General features: G+C 37.2%; 1 protein-coding gene across 2 annotated transcripts in view; it reads left to right on the forward strand.

The window, feature by feature from the left end:
- The first annotated feature begins 3,164 nt into the window (after positions 1-3,164).
- Positions 3,165-16,458, forward strand: part of LOC131143927 (uncharacterized) — a 34,077-nt gene continuing 20,783 nt past the window's right edge. Inside the window, exons 1-6 of one of the 2 annotated variants that reach the window (XM_058092289.1) lie at positions 3,165-3,339; positions 3,478-3,606; positions 3,855-3,978; positions 4,098-4,231; positions 4,330-4,474; positions 8,570-8,748. In XM_058092289.1, the coding sequence (XP_057948272.1) occupies positions 3,271-3,339; positions 3,478-3,606; positions 3,855-3,978; positions 4,098-4,231; positions 4,330-4,474; positions 8,570-8,748 (780 nt within the window). In that variant the 5' untranslated portion in view covers positions 3,165-3,270. The remainder of the gene's footprint in view (positions 3,340-3,477; positions 3,607-3,854; positions 3,979-4,097; positions 4,232-4,329; positions 4,475-8,569; positions 8,749-16,458) is intronic. The other variant, XM_058092284.1, reaches the window with a different exon arrangement.

The following is a 16,458-nucleotide window of genomic DNA, read 5'->3' on the forward strand; positions in this document are numbered from 1 at the left end:
TCAATACTTCACTGAGCTTGTTTTCTTCATGACTTGTGAATTTAATTTGAGCTTCAGCCAATCTTTACTGAGTTTAACCATTGTGTTTGTAAGAAATGTATTGCCTGAAATTTCACTTGAAAGCACAATTAAATTCCTTAGTTTGTCATTATTAAAACGAGATTAAGCCTTATTAGGCCAACACTATCCGTAATTGTCTCACAAGCATAAGTGCAGAGACTCAATTTTAACTTAGAGAAGGACTTAGGACACATAAAAGCAGCTAACTCTGCAACTCAGCCTATTTTGGGAATAGCTAAACAAGTTACTGTGAAGCTTGAACAATGTGTAGGATATACGAATTTCACAGACGTGTTTTTGGATAATTTCTAAGTGATTCTTGGGATGGAAATCTTAAGGGAGACTAAGGCAATACCAATGTCGTTTGCCAATTCCCTTTATATAATATGGACTACCCTTGCATGGGGGCAAACTGTTGCGGAGACAGAGGATGATGAAAAGTTCCTCTCATTTATTCAACTCAAGAAGGGTTTAGGGAGGGATGAACATGCATATCTTGCCATGCTGGTGGTAGATGAAGACATGCAAAAAGCAGGTGCCTACCATCATCCAACCTATGTTAGATGAGTATAAAATTTTGATGATGGACAAGCTACCTCACAACTTTTCTCCATGATGGGGTGCATATCATAAAATTGAGTTGTTGCTAGGAGTGAGATAACTATTAATATGTCATTATCAAATGGTGCCTCCAAAGTTAGTAGAGTTGAGGAAATAGCTTGATGCAGTATTGGAAGCAAGTAATATATCTTTCCAAAGGAAACATAATGGAAGCATTCAAGTGTGCAGATTATTGCATGCTTAATAAGATGATTGCGCACAACAAGCATCCCGTTCCACTAATCGCTAATTTGTTCGATTAGTTAAGACATGCAAAGTACTTCACCTAATTTGTCTTGAGGTTAGGCTACTATCAAGTGAGAATAGTATATGGTGATGAACAAAAGACAACCTACTTGACAAGTTGACAAGGTTTAAGGCATATGAGTTCTTAATGATGCCCTTCAAGTTGATGAATGCACTCGCGACATTTTGCACCTTGATGAACCAAGTATTTTATAAGTACTTTGACAAGTTTTTCGTGGTATACTTGATGACGTTGTTGTTTGCGATTTCACTTTAGAGGAACATAAAGAGCATCTATGGAAGATGTTTAACAAGTTGAAGGAGAGCAACCTTTATGCGAAGAGAGAAAAGTCCTCTTTCGTTCAATGGAGCATCAAATTCCTTAGTCATGTGATTGAGTAAGGACATATTTGGATGGATATAGAGAAATTGAGAATTATTCAAGAGTGGAAGATGCTAACGATAGTGAAGGAGCTACTTTCCTTTCTTGGACTTCCTAACTCTTGAATAATTGGTAAAATGGAAGACCTAACCTTAATGATAGGTCTCTCCATCTATTTATAATATATGTCAAGTACAATATCAATGACCATAACACCCTTACTAACTCACACTTATTACTAACATTACTCTTAACACATACTAATAATGATAAATGACCCAATAACCATTGACACTCCCCCTCAAGCTAGAACATATATATCATATGCTTCTAGCTTGTTACAAATGAATTTCACATGAACACCTCCCAAGGATTTATTGAAGAAATTAGCAAGCTAAAAATCAAACTTTACATAAGTGATTGTAATGAGTTTCTATACAAGTTTCTCTCAAACAAAGTGACAATCAACTTTGATATGCTTTGTTCGCCCATAGAGGACCGGGCTGGAGGCAATATGAATAACATCTCGATAGTCACACATCAACTCCATAGTTTAAGAATGTGAAAAACTTAGTTCTTTCAACATGTTTTTCAACCAAAAAGTTCACATGTAGTGTGTGTCATAGTCTTGTACTTTAACTCAACACTTGACTTGGCCACCATAGTTTGTTTCTTACTCTTCCAAGAAATCAAATTACCACCAATAGAGATACAATACTTGGTTGTGGATCTTCAGTCACCTTGCGACTAGCCCAATTGGCATTTGTATATCTCTGAATATAAGTATGACTTTGTTCTTGATATAAGAGATCTCTTCCCGATGCACCTTTGAGATATCTCAAAATGTCAATTATTGCATCCTAATGACTTATTCTTGGAGAATTGAGAAACTAACTCACAACATTGTTATGAATGATATATCTAGTAGAGTGACTATGAGATAATTCAACTTTCCAATAAGTCTTCGGAATGGTACTAGGTTAGGCAACAAATCACCCATATTTGGCATTAATTTACTATTGGGACCCATGGGTGTATCAATTGGATTGGATCACACCAACCCAATCTCATCTAAAAGATAAAAAGCATACTATCTATGTAACAAGATCATTCACATTCACCAACCCAATCTCATCTAAAAATCAAAAACATATTATCTTTGTTACAAGATTGTTCACATACTAAATCTCAATACTTCTATACCCAAAAAAATACTTAAATAGTCCCAAATCATTGATATGAAAATTTATTTATAGGAAAAGATTTAGATTTCGGATGCCTTTATTATCATCTCCAGCAATCACATAATTATTCAAAAGGAGGAGGAAAACACAAGCCTTCTAGACTTTTTTTGTATAATTGGTGGCAAAGAGAGTGAAGGATTGGGGAAAGGGGATGCGGTATAAAGAGAGATAAGAGAGAGATTCTTTGGGTGGTTTAAGGGGATTTAGGAAAGGGCCACAATCATGAAAAGAGAGATATTGATAGAAAGAGGGTGAATAAAGTTAGGAAGGGAGCAAAGATCAAGCTTAAGATAGAGGGAGAAATAATTTTATCCAATAACATTTTAAATCATGTTAGATTAACCAATCAAAAATGTTAGAGAAAATTAAATAATTTAAAAATTTAGAAAAATCAAGATTAGCATTTGGAGGGCTATTAGCATTGACTGATCTCTTTTAATATAATAGTATAAATATTTCTCAATAGATATCATTTTATGTTGAATTTATTAAATGGATACATACGGGTATATAATTTTTTCACCTTTTAATAAACAAGTCAATCTAAATTTGAATCCAATTAAGTTTCACCATTCGTGTCCAACCCGGCTCGTGAACCTAATTTCACGCCATTTTATTTTTCGAATATAACATTATTTTGAGAATATTTGGGAAAAATTCATTTCTCCCTCCCATTCTACCTATAGGCGCGGGAGGGCAGAGTCTGCGAGAGAGGAAAGACGAAGAAAAAACAAAAGAATGGTGATGCTGTGTTTTGTCCTGGATCTGCCGAGCCTGTCACCTCCATTACTTAGAGACCTGAAACAGGTGATTAATGAACGGTGTTCTTCCTCTTTACTCCTTCCCCTTCCTTGTTTTGCTCTATAATTTATTGAATAATGTTGTAAATCGATCGCATCACCCTAATTTGATCTACATTTTCTCTCTGCGAATTTCATCTGTTAGTCATTATTGCACCTTGCGAATTTCTATGCGATCTCATCCAGGCGAAGTGAGCGCCGGCAATCGCAGTCGCTCGCGGATGGGATAGGATTGTGCTACGTCCTCTTTAATCGAATCTCTGGTTCTGATGAGGTATCGAGTTCGTATTCGACCTGGACTTTCTTTCAGTCGGCCAGTGTCAGTTTTAATTTGAAAATTTTAATTTTGGTTCATTAACATTATGATATTTCCTTCCTTTTTTTCTTTCCTCCGAAATTACGATTTGAAGATGGTGTGTCAAATATACTTTATTATTTCTTTGCTTTTCTTAATGACGATCTGTAAATGTGTGGAATATATTTATATGAGATGGTGCTGGTGCTGGATGAATATTCTAACAGCTGAAGATCGCTTACACTCCAAGAGGAAATTTCAGTATACGGGATTTCCATCACGCCGTTGACAGCCTCCCTTCTGATGCCTTTTCCCCCCAGTTCAACCATTCTGCGACTCTCTGCTCCCGTGGTCTCTCTCTCTCTCTCTCTCTCTGTCTCTCTCACACACACACACACACTCATAATTTCCCGAACATCCAGACTGCTTATTATCCGAGTCAAATATATAAATTTGGTGATTGCTAGCAGATGTAAAACTTTCAAGCATTTTGAGTGACGAAGTCTTATACTTGTGGGGAGGAAAAGATATTATGAGAAAAGTGATTTTCCTCAGCTCCTGCTTAGTTGAAAAGATGGACTCTGACGCGCGCAAAAGTCTCATGGTGTGAAAATACCCCTGATATCAAATTCTTTTGTCACACACCTCTTCTTGCTTGTTAATAAGACCAGGTAAGCAATTAACTTTGAGGTTTCTCCACAGGATGCAGCTGATAAATGTGTTACAGTGGAGTTTGTGCTGTTGGAGCAGAAGTCAAGCCATATTGGTGATGTCCTAGATGGTGTAAACAATTTTATCAAGCACATTTCTGATCTTGAGAATTGCTCATTTCAAATATGTCTTCCAGGTTAAGCCGACACTCAAATCTGTATTAACCAGAAACTACATTCTGTTGGAGTGAGTTTGAATATCTAGTGGGATGCCTTGTATATACAATGACTAACTGTATCGAGCAACAAAGATTAGCCCATGTAAGTTATATGAGTGTTTTTTCCTATTTTAATATTAATTTATAATAAAATATTAAATAATACTTTATTTGGGAAAAATTATTCCTTATATAATCTCGTAGCGTGTCTAGCAAGATTTAAACAAATCTCACTGGACCAAACTGCGAGATTTAAAAGCCAAGGCCTCTCATGGTACAAATCTCGCAGGAGTAGATTTGCTTAAATTGCTCCTTCTTCCTTATATGAAATATATATATTTTTGGTAATAAAAATATAAAATCTCTTACCGCTGGAAATTCGATAATATTGCTTCACCCCACACCTTTCCTTAATCCGCTTCAAATTAATTAATATATTTATTTCTATAAACACAAGATTCGTAAATTTAGAATATAAATTCATAATTAATAAAAATTGAATTACAAGCTATAATAATTACATGTTTTCAGGTATTATTTCCAGAACAATGTTAATAAAATAATAATTGCTGGTGGCATGTTTGGGCTCTTTCTATTTAAAATATTTTTTATAAAAGTAAACTTTGATTTTTTCATTTAGGTTACTTTTTTTTTAATAAAAAAATTAGGATTTGAAGGTGAAAGGCTTCGCGGCGAGCTTGCTGAGTAGGGCATATGTGACGTTTTTGATGTTTTAAAAATTATGTTAATAAATGTCTATGAGATGTCTAAAATTTCAGTAAAGGCTTGAAATAATTATATATATATATATATATATTCTTGATTTCAATATATAATTTATTTTTTAAAATATATTCAATAAATTAATTATAAAAATTATTGAAAAATGAAAAATGAATAGTAATAATGATAATATAATATCATTGTTAGCATGATTAATTTATGCATATAAAAAGTGAATTTTCTTATTTTAGTATCAAGCTTTTTATTTGTATCTCTATGTACAAAGAGAATTCTACTTTTTCTTTGCCTACTTTTTCTCTATTGCATATAGGAAAGATTTTTCCCGTACTTAAATATTTTCTTTCTATTTACAAGATTTCGATATAATTATTATTTGAGTAAAAGATATTAGGATAATGCATTAATATCTCGCCGCTGAGCCTTTGGCCTTCAAATCCTAATTTTTTTTAAAAGAAAAAGTAACTTAAATGAAAAAATATGAGTTTACTTTTATAAAAAATATTTTAAATAGAAAGAGCCCAGACATGCCACTAGCAATTATTATTTTATTAACATTGATGAATTTTTTGGAAATAATATATAGAAACAAGTAATTATTATAGCTCGCAATTCAATTTTTATTAATTATGAATTCATATTTTAAATTTATGAATCATTTGTTTATAGAAATAAATATATTAATTAATTTGAAGCTGGTTAAGGAAAGGTGTGGGGTGAAGCGAAATTACCGAATTTCCAGCGATGGGAGATTCATATTTTTATTACCAAATATATATATATATATATATATATATATATATATTTCATATAAGAGAAATGAACAGTTCAAGCAAATTTGGCAGGATAGTTTTGCAAGATTTGTCACAGGTCACTGTTTCATTTTCCAAACAAATCTTGCGGGATGATTTTGTGAGATTTGGTTCCACACATCACCACGAGAAGCCTAATCCTTTGAATTGGTTCAGCGAAATTTGTTTAAATCTCGTTGCATCAAGTTGCGAGATAACGTAAACATTGAAAATGGATAATGTTTTCTAAACAAAATATTATTTAATATTTTATTATAAATTAATATTAAAATGGAGGAAAACTCTAAGTTATATACTTATATTAGAGGTTATCCTGATTGCCAACACTAAACCGTTTTAGTATAAAGTTGACAACTACTTAATTCTTGTGACATCTTCACTTTCTGGCGACAGCTATGTTGTTCCTCTCTCTCTCTCTCTCTGGACAAGGGAAGAGATATTCAGTTTCTGTTCATGCACGAGAAAAATCCTGCTCAAAATAGATGGATTAAACTTCCAAAAGAGGCAGTTCTCTAGTTTGCCAATGGTCTTACCAGATTTTATTCTGTTGGTTAGGGGTTATCGATCGAAACGGGGAATATGTTGTTTTGGATTTCGATTAAGTGGACTAGGGTGGGGAAGTTTTCGGAGTAGGATTGGGTTGGAACTGTAAGATGTTCTTTGTGTTTATCCTTGGTGGAGCAGAAGGGGTTGGTTGGTACAACTTTGCGAGCAAGTTCTGTGAATTAGCCAAAGAGTTTGGGTTTCAATCACGAGGCGCAGGTGCGGGTAGGCCTTCTGGGCTCGGGGAGTCAAGTGGTGATGACAGGGAAGGCAGGTGAAGGAGAAGGCAGTGAGAGCAAGTTCCAACACGAAAATAGGATTCTACGAATGGGATAGATGATATATGCATTTGATGTGGGGTTGAATCCCTCAAGTCGAATATTGTAGGGCAGCTGACGCTAAAAGTCGTCTGGCCAAAGATGCATGTTCATATTGCTCAGGTAGTAGGATGTGCCGATACTGCAATGGTGGCTAGGGTTTTGGATGATAGTGCAGCTCTAGTTGAGGCGGCTAGGGTTACAATTGGGGAAGAGGAAGATAAAAAATCTAGGCGGGGGACAATTAGTTATTGTGGAGGGGCCTTATTTTTATATAAAATGTTTTTATTAAATAGGCCCATAGTTTGCAGGGCCCTATTTTGAATGGCTAGTGTAAGGGAAAGGACAATTGGGCCATTCACAAAGGGCAAGCCCAAGACTTTCGGGGCCTTATTTGGATAGCCAGGCTAAGGGAAAGGAAGATTGGGTCAATCATAATGGGCAGGCCCAAGATACCCAATTTTCAAGCCCCAGTACACAGGTGGAGAATATAGGGAAGAGGGATTGTCACCCTTTTGTAAATGAAGGCCAAGGTTAAAATGGGTTGGATGATATCGTCGAGCAATTATAGGAAAAGGGCAGCTCGATTTCGGAAAAGTTTCTTGACGACAATAAGCAAATAACTAAAAGTGTTCAAGTGGTTGAAGATTCTGGTTTTGTGGAGGAGCAACTGAGCAAGAGGATGCTGCTGCAAAGATTTCTAAAGGTGGTGGTGTTTTGGGTAAGGATATCTGATGCCTAAGACATTAAGGCTGAGGGATTTAAGGGTCCCAGTGTTTATACTCGTCGGACGTTTGCGCATATGGGTTTGGGAATGAAAAAATTGTTCGAAGAATCGAAGATAAGAGAAAGCACTCTAGTGAGGTTGTCCCAAAGATTTAAAAGAGGAATTAGAAGGAGAGTTAGATATTGTGGAAGATGTAAATGCTAAGAAAAAGACAGGTAATTCTTGTGATGGGGTTAGCAAAGGAAAGGAGGTAATGAAATGGGGAAATATGGTAGATAACGAAAGCGATGGTCTAAGTGAGTTTGATTGTGGCGGGAGTTTATTGTTGGAAGAAGTTAGGGAACAATGTCGATATGTTTCTGATTCCAGTGGTGTTTTAGGGGATTTATTATATGATATACATCCACCTCCTTTGGAAGGATTAGAAGAGGTCTAAATATTTGAAAATGATGATTTGGTTAATGAGACGCAATGCAAGGATGGTACTTTACCAACACTAGTGGAGGAGATTTCAAGGAAGGATTTAAAATTCAAGATCTCAAGGATAAATTGGATTTAAAGTTTTGTGATCCTGGGGGAAATGAAATGCATTTTGATGGGTGTAAAAATAGAGCTAAAAAGGGTCAACGGGAGTTAGCTAACTTGAAATGTTCGGTGAATTATAAAGGGAAAAGATTGAAGAGGGGGTTCTTTGTTTCATTATTAATTTATTTTTCTTTTTCATTTTTTTTATGAGGTTGGCATCTTGTCCTCTTTTGTTGCAATTTTCTTTCTCTATCTAATATACCTTTTTTATTATAAAAAAAGTACTTAATTCTTGTGAAATGCTAAACTCTCTCTTTCTCCTATGTTTATGAGAGGCTTATGGGAGCCATTCAAGTAGAAGTTTGGGAATTGAATTTTTATGAAATATAACAGTGGAAAAAATGTGCAGATGTACGGGTAATGTCTGGCTTGGTAAGACAGTGGCTACTTGAGCTGAAGGAGGACATGGAAGATCCAGTGCAGGCTCATTTTATCTTTAAAGCTAACATTATAGGCTCTGTGAACCAGATATCCTGCAGCTTGAGTAGATCTGTTAATCATGTAATTGATGGATTCAGTCCCTGTAAGGTAATAAATGTAAATTTTGGTGGTTGATTGACAAATATTTTCCTTTTAGGCTGCAAGGCGATAATTTTCTCCTCAATAAAGCCCAAATACCTTTTGCTAAGCATAAAATTTAGCTTGAAAATTTTGCTTTATGGGTTCTATGTGACTACACCCAATTCAACTATGAAAATTAATGCAGTAGCTCAAAATATTTCTTTTGGCTTTAATTTAGATCTCTCTTGGGGGCCAAAGTTATTGTAATTCATTGTCCTCCTAGTATATAACGTTTATTGTCAAACCTGAAATTGTGAATAAGTAAAGATCTAGAACACAATATTCAATTTTTGGAGAGAATGTATAATAAACGTATGATTTATGACTGTCATTTATTCATATTCCAAATATTTAATGTTGGATTGTATATGAATGACCAAATAAAATAAGATACATAAATGGAAATCGTGAATATATGCACATTATTGATTCTATGGTGCCATGACACTGCAATTGAGTCTTTGTTGCATTTTTTTAGCAGATTTTGTCAAATTTGATCATGTGTGCTTAAAAGATGCTTAGCTCCACCATATTATCTTCCATGTTAACCAGTGTTTTGGGGTTTGTACTCCTATTCCATGTACAATAAAAATCCGTGTTCAAGATAACCTTGTGGTCTTTTTTTAGTGGTTCATGGTCCCCATATTCTTTGGACAATTGGTATTGCACTTTTAAGGATGAGTTTCTATTATATAAAAATAGTTTTTGAGTTGGTTGGTCATCCACAATCTTTTGTAGTTACATTTTTTTCGTAGTTTTCATCAAAACATGCTGTGAGCCCTTAAAATTGGTCGAGGCTCTTGGATTTTTCATTTAATATTCTTCCAAATTCTAGTTTCTGGATCTACAAGTTCAAGTTAAGTTTAAAAAAGTCCACAAGCTATTGATAGGCTATTAGATCTAAATTATACATAGGGACAAAACCATATAGGGGGCTTTTTGTGGTGGGGAGAGAAGGTTATAGGGCAATGAAACCCCAATTTTGTAAATGCATCTGGTACTAATTTGTAGAGAGACCTCTCTAAATGTTATAGTTTCTTAAATTTTCTATATTAAGCTATAGCCCATTTAGTTGTTGGGAAAGAGCTTACAATACAAAACCCAATAAGAATATAGCTACTCTTCCCATTCAAAAGGGATGCCTAATAGTATGGAGGTGAGGTATTTAAATATCATTTGTTGAAGTGAGGAATAACTTTAAAAGGGAGGTCTAGGTGCCAAAAATGTTGCCTTGCTTAACATGGTGATGTTTGCAAAGTGGATTTGGAGTTTTTTTATTGGAGAAGGAAATTTTTAGAGGTGATCAAGTGTAAATATGGAGAGGAGCATTTAGGGCAGATTTCCTTGCAATCCAAGAATGCCATGTGGAGTGGTTGTGGAGTTGTAGGGGTGGAAAGAGTTTCATGGATCCATAGATTTGACTACCATTTCGATTTCAAGGGTTGTGGAAAGTGGAAAGTTTGACAATTTCGTGGAAATTTAAGATCTTGCTTCTATTATCAGTAAAAGGAACAAATTTAGTTAGTGATTGCATGGAAGTGAGAGGAAATCAAGTGAGTTGATCCTTGGTCTTTAGGAGACAGCTTATAGATGCCTAGACTACAAAGTGGAAGATATCACCATATTGAATTATTGATCAACCTTCCCTTTTGGAGCTTGGTGTACTTGGGGGAAGGGATAGGGTGAGATGGGTGCCTTCAAAGCAAGGGATAAAATTTATAGGCAAGTTTTATTGCAGGATGATTGTGGGTGTTGAAGCAAAGCAAGGGTGTGGGAGTTTTTTCCCCATGTCATTAGAAGATGAAGAGTGGCACTTAAGTTGCCTTCTTTGGTTGGAAGACGATTTGGGTACAATTTTTGACTAATGCAATTTAACGAAAAGGGCCATGTTGGTCACGTGGACCGTAAAACGGACACGTGGATACCCGGTGCGTAATCCAAAAAAAAAAAAAAAAAAAAAAAAGAAAAAGGGCCATGTTAGGGCCAATATTTGTTTCTTGTGCAAATATGAAGGAACCTAATTTTATTTTGATGGAAGAATGGTGTAATGGGGTACTATGATGCAACATGCATGGTGGAAATTTGATGCAGCATGTATGGAGGAAAGATTGTAGGATCCATCAAATTATAAATTTGACATATTAGGTCTAAGTGCAGAGATATTTTGTAGCCAAAAGAGATCTACATGGATGCAGTGATGGATGCTATGGAAAGTATCATTGCGTTAGTTCCTAAACCGACACTTACATCATGTCGGGAAAATTATGAGCAAATTAGAATTAATAAGAAAATAGAATTGGAAAATTTTGTACCATATCTTCATTATTTGGACTAAAGTATACATCATTACTTGATAACTTGGGCATTAAATGTGCCTAGGAAAATGACTTAATGAATACACCTCATAATTAAAACTAGGCAATACAAAATTGTTCTGAGTTTTGTGATTTGTAAAGAAAATCTTGCAAGTTGCTCGTGATGACTTTCCTTTCGCCACTTGACCTTGTCCTCCTTGATCTCACCCATGAGGAACCCACTCTTTTAGGCTGAACCTCTCTCGATTACCCTCCTTAGCATCCTTAACTTTTCTCTTGTTGTTTCTTCTTCCCTAGAATTGGAAAATTTTGTACCATATCTTCATTATCTGGACTAAAATATACATCATTACATGATAACTTTGGCATTAAATGTGCCTAGGAAAATGACTTAATGAATACACCTCATAATTAAAACTAGGCAATACAAAATTGTTCTGAGTTTTGTGATCTGTAAAGAAAATCTTGCAAGTTGCTCGCGATGATTTTCCTTTCGCCACTTGACTTCGTCCTCCTTGATCTCATCCATGAGGAACCCACTCTTTTAGGCTGAACCTCTCTCGATTATCCTCCTTATCGTCCTTAACTTTTCCCTTGTCGTTTCTTCTTCCCTAGCCAACTCCCTTTGCAGGTTCCTCCCACACCTCAACTCTCCTCTTATAATCACCTCTCGTTTCTGGGTCTTCTTTTGTCGTCGGCCTCCTTCGTTTTTGACTTTCTGGACCTTGTTTTTGGTGTTCCTCCCTCGAAGCCTCCCTCTTCCTTCCTTTGTACCATATTCTCACCTTAGCCCTAATCCCATTCTCTCCTCCTTTCCTTCTCTCTCGACCTTCTCACCTTCCTTACTTCAACCCTCACGCATTATCTCTTCATGTCTCTTCTCCTTGCCAACAATGCATTACCTTTCCCTCGTGATTCTCTCGCTCCCTGCTCCTTTGCCATGGTAAATGTGAAGTGTTCTATGTGGATTAAGAGGAAATCTTTCATGTCTTTCAACTTCGTTTTAGAAGGCAAGCTATCTGATATTGTTAGATTGGTGGAGTATTGCAGAGGCCACCACAAATCCATTTTCTTGGACCTTGAGGAGTTCACTTGGTTCCTTTGTGCTTGGCAAGAATTTTGGGCTACAAAAAATACCTCTTCCTCTTGGTTTCGCAGATTGAGCATTAGGGATAAAACTCCTTTCGCTTTCCCTTAAATCAAATAGACATGGCAGGTTTTTATCTCTTACGGAGACCAACAAGGATGGTTAGAGACATCTGTTCTTCTTAGAGGGATTCAATTCAAAGGGTTGGAAAGATGCGTTTGATGCAATCGCCATTATTGGGCAATGCTTGCTCCCTCCCCCCTTTTGGAAGCCCAAAGTTTCGATTTCCAATCCCTTTTCCCACTGCTCAAATCTAGATATCTTGAAGGCTTCAGCCCTCCATCTCTGGTGGGCCCTTCGGCTCACCTCTCATGCCCCCACTACGTCTACTCCCATTGTGGTTTACCATTTCAATTGCTCCCTAGAATCGCTCAGATACAAGGGCCACCCCAAGTTGGGTTGAAGATTGATGGCTCTTAAACCTTTGCAAATATTGTTAAGAAGATTTTGGTTCTTCTAGTCTTAAGCTTGCTAGGCCCCTCTATTTGGTCTTGCAGTTCTTAATTCTTCTCCTCTAGCTATTGACAATGCTTTAAGATCCTTCACCCTCCACGAAGGACTTACCAAGGGTCGGGGGTTGTTGGCTAACCTCTAGAATTCCATCTAGCAGGTCCACCCTTTACCTCAACTCGAGGCACCTTGAGCCATTGAGAAGGACAACTCGCAGCTTGCGGTTGCTAACTTGTCCCTGATCCTTGCCCCACTCCTCCCGTTGAGGCTGCAACCTTGTTGAAGCGCAGGATAGCCCCAACTTCATGGAGTTGTTTGGCTCTGATCCAGAGAGCACATAATTCAAGGAGCAGATTTTTGATTGGGTGCTACAGAAGGTGAAATTGATTAGCAAAACTATTGGGTACCCTTTGAGGGGTTTGAAGATAGGGTGTTGAGATTGTTTGAGGACATTGAAAAAAAGGAGAAGGGTGGAGCCTCTTCCCAAGTCCAAAAAACCTATAGGTAGCAATAGTAAATTGGACACGAACAGGGAGCTAAAATGCTTGGAATAGTTAGTTAATTATGATACGTCGGGAGTTTTATTGACTTGATTGAGGCAAGTGGCAATTGTGGTTGCTTGGTTAGATAATGTTGGGGAAAATCATCTCTTAGAATGTGAGGGGGCTGAACGACAATCTAGAGTAAGCGTAACAAGGTTTTTTCTCAAGGATTGGAGAAGTGACATCGTTTGCTTGCAAGAGGCCAAAGTGGAGAATGGATCCTCTTCTTGTCAGAGATCTCTAAGGACAAGAGACCTGTGGATGGGTTCCCCTCGTGCTGTGGGTAACGTTGGAGGCATCCTTGTCATTGGAATCTCAATATGGTGGTGTTGCTGGATCATTCCATCAACTCCTTTTTTGGTCTCGTATTAGTTTAGAATCCTATATGACAATTTTCTTTGGACTCTCACCAGAGTCTACAACCCAAGGGAAGGACCCTCTAGACATTTTTGGGTAGAACTCTTGGAAATTAGAAGCCACAAGGATGCCTCTTGGGTTATTGATGGGGATTTCAACATGGTGCTTTTTCCCCATGAAATAAGTGGAGGTGGGTTGGAGAGCAGTTGCATAAGAGAGTTTCTTGACTTCATTAATGTGAATGCCCTCGTCGATCTTCCACTCTTGGAGAGAATGTTTACTTGGTCCAACAATAGAGAGCCACCCTAAATTATCTTGGATTGACAAATTCTTTATCTCTGCAGATTGGGACATTCACTACTCCAAAGCCACTTAGCGATTCCTTCCTAAGCCCACATCGGATCATTTCTTTGTTCTTATTGACATGAGAGGAGTCAAATGGGGGCTAACCCCTTTTCACTTTGAGAAAATGTGGTTAAAGCACAACGGTTTCAACGACCTTGTAAAGAACTGATCTTGTTTCAAGTCGAGGGGAATGCTGTCTTTGTACTTGCTTCGAAACTGAAGGGGTTGAAAGAAAATCTCAAGGTGTGGAATAAGAGCACCTATGGAAATATTCAAACAAAGAAGACCACCATTCTCAATGACATCAAGGATCTTGATGAGAAGAGATGGGTCAAGGGCTCATTACTGAAGGAAGGTAAAAAAGGTAGTACTAAAGGAGTTGTCACAGATCATCAGCCTTGAAGGAACCACTTAGAGATAGAAATCTAGAGCCTTAGGGCTTAAGGAAGGAGATCATGACACTAAAATTTTCCACCTAATCATGAATGCTCACCGCATGTTAAACACCATTTTAAGCATAGACATTAGTGAGAATACCTTGGCTAAGGAAGGGGAAATCAAAAGAGGCATTTGTGAGTTTTATAAGACCCTATATTCCGAAATCGAAAACTGGAGACTTGTCATGGATGAAATTAATTTCAAATCACTTAGCCCCTTTATTGCGGAGTGGCTTGAGAGACCTTTCAAAGAAGCTGAAATCCTCCAAGCCATGAAATACTACAAGGGTGACAAAGCTTTTAGCCCTGATGGTTTCTCCTTATCCTTTTTAGTGTAATTGGGACACTCAAACAAGACCTCATTGGCACTTTTGAGGACTTCTTTAGATCAGATAGGTTTGTGCACAACATTAACGCCATGTTTCTTACCCTGATTTTGAAGAAATATGGGGCTTTTAAAATCAAGGACTTTCAACTAATAAGATAGGTGGGGAGTTTGTATAAAATTCTTGGTAAAGTCCTTTGCTAAAAGGATCAAAAGAGCCATTTTGGAAGTTATTGGGCAGAGTCAACATGCCTTTGTTGCCAAAAAACAAATCACGGATGCAGCCTCGTCGCTAATGAGGTGGTGGATTTCGATCAAAGAGGAAGGAGAAGTGGCGTGGTGTGCAAACTTGATATAGAGAAAGCTTTTGATCATGTCAATTGGAACTTTCTTTTTTATCTTCTTTGAAAGATTTGTTTCAGGGAGCGATGGTGTAGTTGGATTGCCCATTTCATAAGTACTCCAAGCTTCTCAATGCTCATCAATGGGTGCCCCTCTAACTTCTTTGGCTCTTCTAAAGGTTTGAGACAAGGGGGGTCCTTTGTCTCCCTTCGTCTTCATTGTGGTGATGGAGGTGCTGAGTCTTATGTTGGAAAAAGCCACTGACAAAGGACTCCTTAAAGGCCTTAGAGTTGGTAGTAATGGAAGATTTGTGGAGGTCTCTCACCTTTTATTCACATATGCCACTATCATTTTATGTGAAGATGATCCTCTGTATATTCTTTACTTGTATTGCATATTATTAGCTTTTGAGGTCGTCTTAGGTTTGAAAGTCAATCTCGAAAAAAAAGTGAAATCATTTTGATCAACGGCAGTTCAGCAAGACCTCTCCTTGTGGTTCTCTTGGGGTGAAAATTAGGATTCTTCCCTTTTAGCTACCTTAGGCTACTTCTTGGATCCAGATTTAAAGACAAAAGAGTATGAAACTTCATCATTGAGAAGTTTGAGAAAAGGCTAGCGGGATGGAAGAGGAACTTCTTGACAAAAGGAAGGAGACTCACTCTTATTAAAAGCACCTTGACAAATCTTTCGATTTACTTCATGGTCTCTCCTCCTTCTCCCAATTTATTTACCAAAAGGCTAGAAGGGGTTCAAAGGAGGTTCCTTTGGGGGACTTGGGGGCAAAATTCAAATTCCACCTAGCGAAATGCTGCTTGGTGAAACAACCAATCAGTTAATGAGGCTTGGGTTTAAAGTCCCTTCGCATCTTCAATAAAGCCCTTCTTGGGAAATGGCTTTAGGGATTCATGATTGAGAAGGATCACCTTTGGCGGAAAATTGTGGCTATCAAATATGGGCTTGAGCACAACAGGTGGACCTCCCAAGCTAGTAGAGGACCTTATGATGCAAGGGTATGGAAATACATTAGAATGGTTGGAATGACTTCTCCTTTATCAAATTTCAGGTGGGGGATGGAGACAACATTTATTTTTGGCATGGTGTGTGAATCTATCCGGTGGCTTTTAGTGTCTCTTATAGCCATTTACAACATTGCTTGTGATAGAGGTGCTCGCATTAGCCAGCATCTTCAAGCATGACTACATGGGTTTTTCTGGAATATCTCTTTTCATAGAAATTTGGAAGATTGGGAACTTCACCAACTCTCTGATTTCTACAGTCATCTTTACAAAATCCAGCCTCAAAACACTATTGACCTTCCTGTTTGGTCCTTGGACAAGAAGGGGGTCTTCACTATTAGATCCTTTTACAAGGAATTTTTTACCCAGGAGCCAATCAACATTCAATCCCCTTGGACTCA

This window comes from Malania oleifera, chromosome 1 (genome assembly GCF_029873635.1).
Source record: "Malania oleifera isolate guangnan ecotype guangnan chromosome 1, ASM2987363v1, whole genome shotgun sequence".
Taxonomy (NCBI): Eukaryota; Viridiplantae; Streptophyta; class Magnoliopsida; order Santalales; family Ximeniaceae; genus Malania; species Malania oleifera.